At 39.5% G+C, this 14,703-nt stretch overlaps 1 protein-coding gene across 1 annotated transcript in view; it reads right to left on the bottom strand.

The window, feature by feature from the left end:
- Positions 1-12,267, bottom strand: part of disp3 (dispatched RND transporter family member 3) — a 28,321-nt gene extending 16,054 nt beyond the window's left edge. The window contains exons 1-9 of the mRNA XM_088334990.1: positions 12,002-12,267; positions 9,507-10,218; positions 6,763-6,982; positions 6,561-6,697; positions 4,373-4,507; positions 2,460-2,620; positions 2,249-2,388; positions 1,079-1,155; positions 835-996 (exon numbers count right to left, since the gene is read on the bottom strand). Coding sequence (XP_088191116.1) covers positions 835-996; positions 1,079-1,155; positions 2,249-2,388; positions 2,460-2,620; positions 4,373-4,507; positions 6,561-6,697; positions 6,763-6,982; positions 9,507-10,209 — 1,735 coding nt within the window. The 5' untranslated portion in view covers positions 10,210-10,218; positions 12,002-12,267. The remainder of the gene's footprint in view (positions 1-834; positions 997-1,078; positions 1,156-2,248; positions 2,389-2,459; positions 2,621-4,372; positions 4,508-6,560; positions 6,698-6,762; positions 6,983-9,506; positions 10,219-12,001) is intronic.
- Positions 12,268-14,703: the final 2,436 nt, after the last annotated feature.

Raw genomic sequence — 14,703 nt, 5'->3', positions numbered from 1 at the left:
AGTTGCTAGAAAGGGCAAAGCAACATGAAATAAGTTGCGGGAGGACAATGCAACTGAATGCTGAGGGTTAAAAGTAACATTTTATCTTTTTCTAGGATGAGTATAAGGTGCTCTAATATTGCCAAATGTGAAACAACAACAAATAAATCTTTTGTCACATTATTTGTTTGGGTCCTAATAACAACCGTTTAATGCATTTTTAAATGAACATTCAACATGAAATTATTTTTCAAGCATCCAAGTAGATTAGTTGAAATTTACTTTTTTTTATCACTATCATCGCAAAATGTGGCAAAAGTATGCATAAAATAAAACAAGCAGACATTTTTTGGTTATACACCAGTGTTGATAAAATTAAAAATTGTGTAGCAATGGCTCAAATTATAGGGTCAAACTAATGGTTTAGCATGCGGCCCCAATGTTATTATGACGGCTCCTAAGCTTGGTGAATGTTCTATATGGAGAAAAAAAAGTCAATTTCGTTTCACACTCTCTCTCCCTCAAATGGATGTCAGGGGATGGTAGAGACTTTCCCAAGCCACTTCGGGCACCTGGGATTGCCGGTCACATACAAACAAGCGACCATTCAAACTTCCATTCACTCAAGTGGAAACATTTTGAACTAACGCACGTTTTGGAATGCAAGGAACAAAAAAAAAAATCACGTCGTGAAAAGGATTTGAGGAAAAAATATTAAACTAATGATGAGTAGTTAAAAAATAAAAACTGCTTTCCTAAACTATATGCCTTGATCAAATATTTGTAATGAAACCATTTATGCAATGTATACAAGGGCTTTATGCTTGTGGACATTTCCTTTCCAGTTTACCGTACCTAAAATAACTTTCCTAAAGTCCACCACTGGCTGGGCCACAAAATGCCTGAGGGCCCACTGGAGCTTGATGCTGACCACTCCTTGATGACTCCCTGTGGGGTTTGCCGGCGTCTCCATCAACAGGGAGAGAAAGCCTGAGTCTCCGTCCTCCTCCAGTGGACCTGGCTCCAGACGGCCAGCACAAATTGCAGACGTGAGCGTGGAAGGATGGTTACACGAGTTGTTTGCAGATCAAAAGCTCACCTGGTTCCATGGAAACGGAAAGCAGTGCCACATCGTCGTCCTCGTCAGAAAGGGGGCCGTGGCTGGATGACTTGCAGCTTGAGAGGGAAGGCACCGTTTAGCGAGAATGACAGAAGAGGAGATTAAATTGTGCACACGGCATTCACAACACTTGTTCTTTTTTCGTTCGTTGTAGATTATTGTGAGACGAAGGAAGGATAAACACACACATTTGTGAATATGTGCATGGGTTAGTGAGAAGGCAGGGAAGGAGGTCATTCACAAGGAAACATTAAAAAAATTGCTTTAATGCAGAGAAGAATAAATACATTGAAAACCAGTAAAAAGTGACCAAATTAGTGGTATGTTACACTTCTCTATATTTCTACCGTTTACTTTTTAAGTTGTGTTGTTTCTCACAAAAATACAAACATAAAATTGGCAAAATGATCCTATCAATTATAAGGAAAATATTTCTGAAAATGAGAAAAACTACCAAGATTGGAAAAAGATACATACAGTTAGCAAATTTAAAATGTATTTTCTGAAGTCTAGCACCTCTTTAGCTTTGGTGGAGTGTTGGTATCATTAGTACTTAGTTATTTCATTATTATTTTTATTATTAGTTTATTTTCTTATAAATCACAATTGTCATTATTATGAATAAAATATTAATTAAAAAGAAAGAGACTGGAAGACGAAAGCAAAATCAACGAAAATGGAATGAAAAACATAAAAAGACAAAGAAAAAAAAGAGCAAGAGAAGAACAAAAAAAGTATAAGAAAAAAGGAGAGAAAAAAGAAGAATGACAAAGGAAAAAAGAACAAGAAGAGTACACAAAACAAAGAAAAAAATAAAGATGAAAAAAAAGAGTAAGAATAGTGAAAGAAGAAAAACAATAGTATTATAGAAGAAAATGAATAAAGTACAAAAATAGAAAGAAAAGGTTACAAAAAAGAACAAAGAAAAGAAAATAGGATGAAAAGCGGCAGAGAAAAAGACAAAAGAACAAGCAAAAAACAAAAAGGAAAAAAAGGGAAAAAAATGAAAGATGGAACAAGTGAGAAAAAGAGAAAAAAATTATAAAAGAACAAGAAATGTTGAAGAAAAGACAAGATGAAATCAAAGAGGAAGAAAAGAGGAAGAAAAGATGACATTTTTAGAGAACAGGAAAAAAAAACCTCTCTCACCAATGCAAGCCACCATTCTCATGGCGCTCCACACGTTGCGTCCATATACACAAGGCAGCCGGCATCAGTACGCAAACCCAAAGCCAGCAGCAGCTGACGATGAGAGCCATGAATAGGCCGAAGTCATGCACGGCTGGAATCTGCAGAAAGAAGACTCAAACAATCACCGTGGGAAACGGACAGAAAAATCGTCCTCTTTCACTGTGATGACCTTAGAAAAGGCATTGGCGGCGTAAGCGGCCGCCGTGGTGAAAGAAGTGAGGAAAGTTGCTCGGCCGGCCGTTTTGACGGTGTAGATCATCCGCTTTTGTGGATCGGCCAGATGGGCCGCCTGTCGGAAGGTGTTGATGAAAACAAACACGTCGTCTACCCCTGAGTGAAAAAGAAAAGACATTTACAGAGACCCTTCGCTACTTCGCGCTTCAGTTATCGCTGGTTCACAACTTTGCAGGGGAAAAAAAAACATAGGTAAAAAAAAGGATTGAATTTAAAAAAACAAAATAAGAACAAGTCTAGGCTTAAAACACACTTATATTCTACAGCATTTCACATTTTGTGATTAAGGGCTATACAAATAAATGCGACTTGACTAGCCTCAACACAAGTGCTAGCCTTCTAACCCTAAACCTTAGCTCTTACCCTAAACCCGAATGGTAAACCTAGCCCTAAACCTCCAAACACGAACCCTAACACCAACCCAAAACCTTTGCCTATTGTGGCCTGTGCAGTCCTTTGAGACATTTCGTGATGAGGGCTATACAAATAAAAGTGATTTGACTGGCCTCAACACTAGCGCTAGCCTTCTAACCCAAACACTATTCGAACCCTAAAACTTCTATTCTATAGCTTATGAATGACCTATATTTCATGTTGACAATATCTGTGTATCATTTGTTATTGCAACATCCATTGTAGCCTGGTCATCCTGGAATGGGGATTACCTCATGTGCGGTCCCTTCTCAAAGTTTCTTCATTTCCCTCATGTTGAGGTTTTTGAGTTTTTCCTTGCCCTCATTTAGGTTTTAGATCAGGGGATGGTGTAAAAAAATCTTGCAATAATCTGTGGTCTGTGCAGCCCTTTGAGACTCCTTGTGATTAAGGGGTATAAGGGGTATATATTAAAGGGCACTGAAAACGTTTGGGCGCGTCAAAATTCAAGCTGATTGGCAATTCAGTTTAAAAAAAAAGATTTGAAAAAAAAAAAAAATCAATAACAATAACAAATGATTCACACACCACGAGGAACATTTTGGACAGCCAAGATTCACGCCAATTGGCCAGCACCCCTTGATCGGAGATCTCTGAGGCCAAATGGTAAATTTGTATCATAGCGTCTTTCATACTGCACTGTGACCTTACACCTGCTCTGCAATTTTTTTCATACATTGGCACTTATACTCCGGTGAGACTTATATGTGAAATCATTAAAACATTATTATATAATTTCGTTTTAATTGATATCATTACCAGTACTGTAAATCACTTCACATGTTATTGTCGAATTACACCGCAAGAGGGCTGTTAATAATTGCAACCTTGACAGCAACGTAAAAGCGGAAAAAGGAAGCTGGCATCGTCTACCTCTGGGACCTACTGGGAGTTGTTGGATTCAGTGATTTGGAGTGAAGATAATAGTTTGGTAAGCATGTTCTTTATGCTAGAGTCATCTGAAAAACTCTACGTTGTGCGGCACGGCAGCTGAGGTCCTGGGATCAAATCCAGCTGTCAGCCCTTCTGTGCGGAGTTTGCATGTTCTCCCTCTGCTTGCGTGGGTTTATCCAGTCACATCCCAAAAATATGCGTGTCAGGTAGATTGGCCCATCTAAATTGTCCTTAGGTGCAACCAGTTGAGGGTGTCTCCTGCCTGAAGATAGCTGGGATGGGCTCCGGCACCCCCGCGGCCCTACTGAGGATAAGTGGTGCAGATAATGGATGGATGGATGGATGCTAAGTTGTTACTGATGAGCGTAGTTAAAATATGAAAAAAAAAAAAGGTGCAACACTACTTTGTGGATTTTCACTTTTTGCAGGTGGCTCCGGTCCCCGATAACCTCTAAAACAGATGGATCTCTGTCCAGTCTTTTTCTCCCCTGCCGCTCACGCACGCTTCATGATTTCCCTTACCGATTCCGATGATGACGAAGGCTGCAACGCCATTGAGAATGCCCAAATATTTCACTCCCAACACAGCGTGGTACAGGAAAAGAGCCATCAGGCAGCTCAGACTGATGCTGGCCAATCCCAAGAACGTCAGGAAAGCTACGAGCAAGACACAGTGGGATTTATGTTGTCGCTTTCCTACAGATACAAAATAATCAATTTTTCCATAGTTCTAAAATGTCCCCCTTATCTTATCATACGTTTACTCCCCAGTAAACTTAAAATTTGTCCCGAGTGTACGAAAGACATTTTTTGCCAAACTCTGCACTCTAATAAATCGGCATGAAAATTAATTTCCTACCAAATGAGTGTCAATATTTTCCCCTTCAAATATTCAAACCATTATTTTCACTATTATTTTTAATTTTGATATTTAACAGAAAAATAAAATATAGTAAAAACAAATATATTTAGGATAACCAATAAAACAACATATTCATGATTAGCCAGAAAAAGTTCAAAATATAATATAGTAATCTATAAGTTTACATTCAAACTATAATTTTTTTATGTGGAGATATAAATTTCATAAATTATTTTTCAGCAATTGTTTTAAATGGGTAGAAATAATTTGAGCATTTAAAACAATCATGGAAAATAAAGCATTTCTTAAATGTAGTGATTAGAACTAAATAATATTTGCTTCATGAAAAAAATATTATTGACAGTCCATGTCAAAATTTATTTTACGAGCTTAGCATCCCAACCCTTTATTTAGTGAACGACGCATACGACTAATATCACTTTTTTTTTCTTTTTTTTTTTAAATTTATATGCTCAATTTTATTGCAATTAAACAACTAAATCCCAACAATTTTCTTTTCATACTACACTAGGGGTGTCAAACTCAACATCCTCTCGGGGGCCGGACTATCAGATTAGGGTTAAAAAGAGAGAAAGAAATAAGAAAAAGAGGGAGAGAAAAGCAGAGAGGGTGGGACAAAGAAAGAGAAAGGGAGAGAGAAAAGAGACAGAGAATATGTGAGAAAGAAAAGAGATAAAAAGGGAAATAGTGAGAGAGGCGGAAAGAAAAAGAAAGAAATCCACAGAAACATAGAAAGAAAGAAAAAGAAGGAGAGAAAAGAGAAGAAGAGAAAGAGAGAGAGAGAGAGAGAGAAAGGGGGAAGAGAGAGAAAGAAAGAGAGAAAGAAAGAGAGAAAGAAAGAGAGAAATAAAATTACAGTGTCTTTGTGAGAGGCACCTGGCTTTATCAACATCAAGTTGACATATTTCAACCTGCAGCTCGTTTTTCTCTTGCGCTTTTCTGAGTGTTGTCTTGCGAGCCGGACTCAATCTCTTAGCGGGCCTGATCCGGCCTGCGGGCCAGCTGTTTGACACCCCCGTACTACACTAATATTCTGCTTATCGGAAATATCTTAGGTTTTAGGTATTGTGTCTACTTTCAGGCCGACTTTAGTTTAAATTGTTCAATTTTGTATAACATTTGTGCAATGTACCATGATGCAATAATGCAAAATATTGCAACCTTAAAACCTTATCGTTATCATTTATAGTTAAAGAGTCTGTGTGTAATATTGAATACCTTTTAGAGGAACAAAAAACTTTAATCTAGTTGAGAAATACATGAACCATCATACCAATGTTGATTTTTATTTAAAAAAAATCATAGGTCTACTAATTTGTATGTCTTTATACACCATGTCTGGCACACTGTGCTGTGTATTAATGACCCTTGTTCATACATGACAAAACAGTGCTATCTACTGGTCAAATATCACACATTGATGTTTTAAGGTTTGTGAACACAGCAAGAGTTGCTTAATTATTTAGCATTCAATTGAATAGAAATTTTTTATTGTGATTGATAACAATGTTGTAAAAGGATGTCTGAAACAAGGGCAAACACATAACAAAGACTTTAAAACAGAAAAGCTAAAACATATTTACGAAAGTGACGCTAGCGGCGAAATAGCAAAGTTACCCATCGAAGCATTAGCATTAGCGTAAACACAAGCAAATTCCACATTGGCGACTGCCGGAACAGAAGAGGATCTAATGATCCTCTATTACTTGGAGATCATGAACTTGCTTAAGTTATCCACAATATAATATCGTCACATCACCCATCATTGCTAATAACAATACATTACTGTAGAACTGTATTCTGTAAGAGTGTGATTATAAAAAATACCTGAAAAAGAAGTCAGGACGAAGACCAGCACAGTAATACAGACCCCGCTGATGACCGCCAGCATCATATCGTTCCTGAAGGTGTGCCTTACTTCATGGTCAAACAGCTCCGTGCCCCCGTACAGAACCTTCACCTGACTGACAACAGCAAGACAGCATGAGAGGAAGAACGTTTGGAGAATCCCGAACCCGCTGTTTCTCACCTGGTGGACTGCTTAGCAAGGATTTCTGCATACTGCACCACAAAATCCTTAAAGCGGCTCCTCTGCTCGTCCGCCCGGTCCTGGACTGAGTAGTAGGACGGTAGAGGGGCGCCGAAGTGGATTTCGCTTCGTAGGAGGGAGGAGGAGAGATGCTCGGGGGAAAGGCCCTCGTCAACGTACCAGTAGAACTGAGGGTGCGTGATGGCCAAACTCAATGAACCTGCAAAAGAAAGGATAGTATAGCACAAGGGGCGTCAAAACTAATGCCAACGTTCCCTCTAATTTTCAACGGGTCTGAGCGTTCACACAAAGTCGGTGAGCAACGCTTGAAACAACAGTGAAGTGTGGCAACTATTCCATTATCAAACATGTCCAAAACTTGACATCAAGTTACATTTTGCTGAGTTTCCGGGAATGCAAAAAAAAAATCACTTTTGAAGGAATTGACTAATGTATTATTGCAAAGGTTGTACGGCCTAAAAACCTCATTTGTTTTTACAACAATTCTTGCACAAGATTTCCATTTCTTTTTTTTCCTGCTATCTTTTGTCGCATAATACTAACATTTTTGGGGGCTTATTTCCCACGATACAATACAGAACTGTATTTAAATCACATTTTTTAGTGGAGGTACAATGTTGGCAACAAGATTGACTTGGTATAATTGGAAATTATTTGAATGCAACACAAACTTTTTCTTGTTTTTCCCTGTTTTTTCCTATTTTTTTTAAATTCCTTTAAAAAAATCTCATTGTGTTTATTTTTTTCCTAGCTGTTATTTTTTTCTTTTTGTTCTCTATTTACTTTTTTTCCTTTGTTTCTTTCTTTTCTGAAATTTTACTTCTTTTTTCTCTTCCTTTTGTTTCTTTTTATCTCAGCTTTTCACTACTTTTTCATTTTGGTATTTTTTTCTTTTTTGTTCTATTTCTTCCCCTTCCTTTAAGTCATTTTGCGCACAATTTTACATAATATTTGGTCGTGTAGGGATTAAAGAAGCAAAAACATCCCGAAGAGCCGTTGGGCCCTGAAAGAGCCGGTTCTTTTTAGTGAGCCGAGCCGAAGAAGCCGGTTCTCGACAAACTCTACTGACTTTACTCAACTTCGTTCTACTTTGACCTTGACTTCCAAATACCGCATTTAGAACACAACGTCAGGGGAACCCGTGTATTTTTACCTTCATGCACTGTAACTTTGACTGAATTCGCTTCTTAATTACCAATTTCGAGCCCTGATGTTTGTGAGCTGGCTAGATTTTCTTGTGCGCAGAAAAGCTGTGGGTAGTGCGCAATAACACACACACGCAGCTTAGAGGGAACATGGATTTGCTCCCTCATATCTTTCAGATTTGATTTCCCCCTATGTTCTGGTCCGAAGCCTTCGTTCTGAAAGCGCTGGCCTACTCGTGATCCCAAGAGCCAAGAAGTTTTCCGCAGGTTCGAGAGTGTTCTCCATCCGGGCACCGGTGCTGTGGAATGCTCTTCCCCCTGAGATCCGATCTGCAACCTCAGTGGAAATGTTTAAATCTAAGCTTAAAACACACTTCTACTCTATAGCATAAGAATAACCTATATTTTTTGTTGACAATATCTCTGTAGTATTTGTAATTGCAACATCCATTGCAGCCTGGTCATCCTAAAGGGGGATTATCACATGTGCGGTCCCTTCTCAAAGTTTCTTCATTTTCCTCATGTTGAGGTTTTTGAGTTTTTCCTTGCCCTAGTGTTGGTTTCAGATCAGGGGATGGTTTACTAATAGTCTGTAATAATAGTCTGTGCAATAACCTGTGTAGCCCTTTGAGACTCTTTGTGATTAAGGGCTATACAAAAAAAAAATGACTTGACTTGACTTAACATTGCGCTGGATAGATTTTCTTGTGCGCTGAGAATGTGCAATCCATCCTATCAAAGCTATTATTAAATCCCTATATTGCAACTTATTTTATCAAGTCCATGTCGTCTGATTTCCTTCATTTTTTGATTGTTGAATGTAAGTTCGTAAGAAAGAAGAACAGCAGCCGCAGCAAAAATAAATCCTCTCTTTTTAGAAAGCTAAGAGTATAAAAAATTCCAAAGGAGTTTTGAAGAAACGACCGTATTCGTGAGACTCCAGAAGGTTTTTGCATGCACTTATCTTCTTGGTGGCGACCCGTAGGGACCAAAGACACTTCATAGGACAACCGCATACAAATTAATGCCAGCTGCCGTTAATCACAAGGGCAAAAGGAAAGGCAGTGGCAAATGGAAGCCACCAGAGAGCAGTGTCGGCATCATTTTTAAGCAGACTGGTTAAGAAACCTTTTTTTCATAACTTAGCAGAATCTTTTCTGCACGGATAGCCAGCATCCTTTTTTCTTCCTTCCAAAAATGAGTGTTTTCTTCTTCGCCAAAAACAAGCATGGTATTCTTCTCATATGCCAAATACTACTTCTAATGCATCAAAGACTAGCATCACCTTTTTTTGCAGAAATTTAGTGGGAAAAACACTGATTTTAACTCTAACTTACCACCTCAAAGCCCCAGTTCTAGTCCAGTCAAAATGTAGCAGTCACTAAAGCAATAAGAGTTAAAAAAAATATATAATGTTTTATTTGTTTTGCCTTGTACAGGTCTGCAGCCCGGTGGTTGCCGACCACTGAACTAACAGATAGGTCATTCGAACTTATTCTGCCAATTAAAACACCTGAACCGGGTCCTTGAATTTGGTTTAGAGGTCCTAACGTGATTGTAATCCTGCCTTGTGCTCACCTTGTATGTCAGCCAGATCCGGACCCATGCCGTCGTAGTAGATCTTCCCTCCTTGCTCGCTGGGGTAGAGATACGACAGCAGCGAGCTTGGCGGCGAGCAGTACGAAGGCCCTAGCGGCAGGTCTCGCAGTGCCTCCACGGGTTTCCAGCAGAACTGAGGGAAACCCGGCTGCTGCATGAGGAGGCGCTCCACCCGGTGGACAGTGCGCAGACGCTCGGGGGTAAACATGTTGCGCTCGCCCTCCCCTTGAGCCACAAACACTAGCTCCATCCGCCATAAAGCTTGACTCTGGAGGTAATGATTACGAAGCGAGCGGGTTGCCCGATGACGAGTGACTGTTCGATTGTAGTTTTCGTCCGAGTCCCGTTTCTGTCTATCCCAGGAGCCGAGCTGGCTCTTCAGCGCCACAGCGAGAGCGTCGAAACGCTCGGCAGAGAAGTGGCTGTGGACCTCGAAGGCACTGTAGGAGAGGTCGATATCCAGTGGTGGGCAGTAGAGGAGCATGAAGGCAAATAAGGTGCAAGGCAGGAGGATCGAGATCCCCATGACCACCCAGCTGGCCCAGGGGCGTGTGTAGATCCAGGCCACAAACCTCCACGGCCCTCGGATGCCCCTCGCATTTCTCGATGCTCCAACAACAGCCACCTCTAATTCTTGGTCTTCTCCTTCTCCTTCCCACAACGGTGCTTCATCATCATCCATATTTGGCACCTGGTAGGGACAAAAAAAACTACAGTAAGAAAATTAAATTATTAGGTTTTGATCATGTGAACACAGTCATATTTGATTAACCTGGAGATTGTTTTAAAATTAAAGACAACCGAAAAAATTATATTCGGGGGGATAAAAATAGAGCTACAAGATACCTGTCAAGCTCCACGGCTCCATGCCCTTACAAACTGCCGTATTTTCCCTTACAAAATACAAAATAATCTTACACCATATTTTTTTTCAAACGTGTTTATTTATGTAGTTTAACATGTTATATTGTACATGTGTTTCGTTATATCATTTATATTGTTAATTAACATTTTGTTGTGAGATACCGAGTTGCTCGACATGAATGAGGTTTATTATAACAAAAGTTCAAAAATGAAGTAGCTTGGACGTTCACTGAAGAAGGAAAAATACATATAATTAAGCAGAATAATACATTTTCTTATTCAAATTATGAATTTATTTTCTGGATTTAATTATTGTTGGTAATATACTGATTAAAGGGATAACCACAAACCTGTCTTTTTTCATTTTCTCCTTCTATACTTCCTTTTTTTCTTAACTTCTTCATACAACATAATAATTCATAAAATAATGCATCAAAGCAAGTGAGCCGTTTGAGAGCCGGCTCTCTTTAATGAGTTGAGCCGAAAAAGCCGGTTCTCTAAAACGAGACTGACTTCCTTTCACTACACAACTCGAACTCGTTTGACTTGATTGATTTGCCGTTTCGTGATAGTCGGTGTATACCGGATGATACCCATAATTGACAAATTTGCGTTTTTCCGTACATATTTTTTTGTACGTCGTACACGTCTTGAAATGCATAATAAACATAATTTGTGCGGCAAAAACGTACAGGTACACAGGTATGGTATAGTATAATGTGTGTTTTAAGGTGTTTTTTGATCATATAAAAAAGAATATAAATACATAGGATAAGTATGTTATGTCCAATCAGCCATTCTTCTGGACCATTTAAAAAGTGGAGACAAGCATAGAGTCACTCTCCAGGCTGGCACACCACTCACCCCTGAAGTCCTCCTACCAATTGTGTTCCACCCCAAACAGCTTTGCTGAGCGTTAGATAAAAGCAGAAAGGCACAGTGGAAAAAATTAAAGGGCTCTTTGCACTCACTTGTGCGAGAAAATATTCTACTTTTTAAGGACACCTCAAACGATGCACCCCACATTTAAAGGAGCTGTACGGAATTTGGAACTATTTAACTCGCTGCCGCCATCTCCTGGCTTGTGTTCGTGCATTTCTTGGACTCATTCAAATAAAGTTTTTTTTTTCTTATTTGGGGTTTGGGTTGGCGTTTAAACCCTCCTTGAAGCAGGCCTTTTTTGTACTTTTACCATTTACACTAAAAGTAACAAAAAAGTAATCGGGGACACATCGCATCTTTTAAGTGATCACATGATTGGTGGGGGCAAAACAATGATTGGGCGATATTGGTGGTGACACATCCCCTCCCCCATGCCAAAACTACGCCCTTGAAGCAGAGGTATCACAATATTCTCTTTCTTTGTCTTCCCATATATTTACATTATATTTTAACAGTATTTTTTTTGTCATATGCAAAAATATCTTCACGGGTTGGACGAACAAAAAAAGTAATTTTCTAGACAGAACACCTGCTAATTAAGACCTCAAAGCGCGCCAAGTGCAGTTAACAGCGTCGGTGACCTTTAACTCCCTTTTCCCTCGTTAACGCGTCAATTTGGCGCCGATTTCCGCTCAGAGAGAGTCGTTCACGTGTTTCGGTGACATTACCTTCCCGTAGCGAGTCGCTTCGGAACTTCCACAAGGCGGCCAAGCAGCGACGGGTGTGGGGGTCTTACCGGGGTCCCTTCAGGCCTTTTGGGTCTACTTCCCGGGTGCCATTTGTGGCATTATGCCCCTCCAGCTGATTCTGAAAGGTGACGGGCGTCACTTTGGACTCAAGACTCTTCTCGTGAGAACAGGGGTTTTGGGGGGCTTCTTTCCGCACTCGAATCTCACCCCACGCTGATCCTGCGAGCCGGTCGTCCAGGCGACAGTGGACATTTCTTCCCTCCTCTCTTCTTCTCTAGTGGCTTTGTTGAGTGGAAGGCAGGCGAGGAACGTACCAAGAACAATTTGCGAAAAGTCTCAATGGATAGCAAAAAAAAGAGGATTAGAGTAAAAAAAAGAATCAGACGTGGTTTCAAACCTAGAATTACTTCGTGGCTCTCTATGGAAAAAAGATAATTAGGATGATCGATGACTGCTCACTCCTATCAATAACGAACCCCTTTTCCCAGGTGAGTTGGTAGCATCCGGTCACGGTTGATGGAGGAGCGTGCTATAAAAAGGGAGATCAGGATGATTGGCTACAAGGAGGAACGAAGTACAAAGCATTTGGCATAATTATGCAGAAAATGAGTTTATTAGCGGGAAGAGAATTTCACAGTGTGCGTTTGGTTGTGTGTACCATATCTTGGGTCATCTTCCAGGTCGCTCATCGAATTTTAAATGTAACGGGTGTAATAATAACTTTTGTTTTATTGAAATTCCTGCTGAAATATGTGTATAGTTTTTGGTAAATGTCCTGCAATGCTGAGTCCAACAGTGCCATCTGCTGGTATGGGGTGGGGTTTGGTTTTGGCTTCTAACATGTGACCAGGAGGCGGGGTTTGTTGTTAGTCTTATCAGAGAGAACTACAGAGGTAAGACCTATCTTTTGGTGCTCCACAAAAGAAGTTAATTTTAAACATTATAACCCCAGCTGACAAATCTCTCACCATGCATAGTAATGTGATTGATATTGTCAAGCTGTTTACGTTTATTTTCGTTTTGTTTCTGTTTTACTAAATATTAATTCCCCTTGTAGAGATCAGACCCAGCAGAAAAAGCTAATGTTGTGACTCATCCATTTGCAGGTAAATTGTACCCATTTTTATACTCATTATTGTTTTTATTCCTATTTTCTCATATACATAAAAAAAGGATGATGTTGGTTAAAATTCAGACTAAAGAAAAACATGTTGAATTCATTGTAAACGTTAAAAATCCACTATACAATCTCTTGTTAAAAGTATCTTGTTAAAATGTAAAGATGTAAAAATGTATTGTGATATTCTAAAATGTATTTTCTGTAAAGTGAAAAGAAAGCTCTTTGATATGCTTTGTTGTTAGTCTTATCAGAGAGAACTACAAAGAGATCAAAGAGATCAGACCCAGCAGAAAAAGCTAATGTTGTGACTCATCCATTTGCAGAAACTGTAATAATAAAAACCTCATCATCCAGTCCAGCGTGAATGTGGATCTTTGGTGGGACAGGTACACCGCGGTTACATAAAGACATCATTAAGCATCATAAAGCACACGATATATCGGCCCATTTCTCAGGAAAGACGTCAAGATCTTGAAATCCCATAATGTTTGAAACATTTACAGGACTCACCAACATTTCTTGAGCTGAGAGCCTGATTAGTTTAGAGGGCTATCAGTTTGGTATGTGTTCCTAAAAAAGCAACATATTACTTAATGTTGGGCAGTCAGGGTCTGCAAGGCCTACCCTGCTGGCCTAAAAAATGTCAGAAACGTGATGTCAATGCCGGGCCGTGCATTTAAGTGTTAGTTCTGAATCAAGCCAACCCTCAATAATTATCCTATGGCTACAAAACATTTACTGCAGCTACTATCACACAGAAGGTCCCCGGTTTGATACCCGGGTGGAAACATATGTTGGCCTTGATATGGATTGGCGCCACCAGGCTGTACTTGCCCGAGACACACCAAAAGAAATGGTGCCCCTACAGCCCTTGTGGTTACCAACAGATGTGACACATATTTAAAAAAAAAAACATAAATAATAACCTCATTAAATATCACTAGTATTTATGAATAAAGAGAAATTTTATTCACCAAAAATCTTTTTCATTTGTGCACAAAATCCATCATCCTTTCTTTCCTTAAAAATTAAAACCGTGCGTTTCGGTTCCATAAAGAATTTTTTTTTTCTATCACCTTCAAAGCTAATGCTGAAAGTTAAGCCTGTCTTGTATTTCTGGCATAAGTTTCCATTTGATTTAGGGCTGAAAAAGGATGTTCGACATAAGCAGTGGACACTGGGACTTTTTTTTTCTTTTCTTTTTTCATTGTGATACTTCTGTTACCACTCCTCCATGACAACGTGACTGAGCTGGGGGATATTCAAGATCTTGTGCTTCTCCACTTTTTGCTTGAGGATGCCCCAAATATATTCTGTTGAATTTAAATCTGGAGACATGCTTGGCCAGTTCTTTACCCTTAACCCCTTAGAAAAGCCTTGGTCATCTTGGAAGTGTATTTGGAGTCACTGTCAGGCTGGAACATTGCCCTGCGACCCAGTTTTTGGAGGGAGGCGATCATTCTCTGTTCCTGTATTCCACAGTACATCCTTGAGCGTGTTTTTCCCAATGCCAGTTGCACTCATGCAACCCCAAACCATGATATTCCCAACACCATGCTTG

This window comes from Urocampus carinirostris, chromosome 5 (assembly GCF_059441175.1).
Source record: "Urocampus carinirostris isolate Australia breed hairy pipefish chromosome 5, RoL_Ucar_1.0, whole genome shotgun sequence".
In the NCBI taxonomy this organism is placed as follows: domain Eukaryota; kingdom Metazoa; phylum Chordata; class Actinopteri; order Syngnathiformes; family Syngnathidae; genus Urocampus; species Urocampus carinirostris.
The sequence above is the reverse complement of the archived record's forward strand: the minus strand, read 5'-3'. Positions and strand labels throughout refer to the sequence as shown.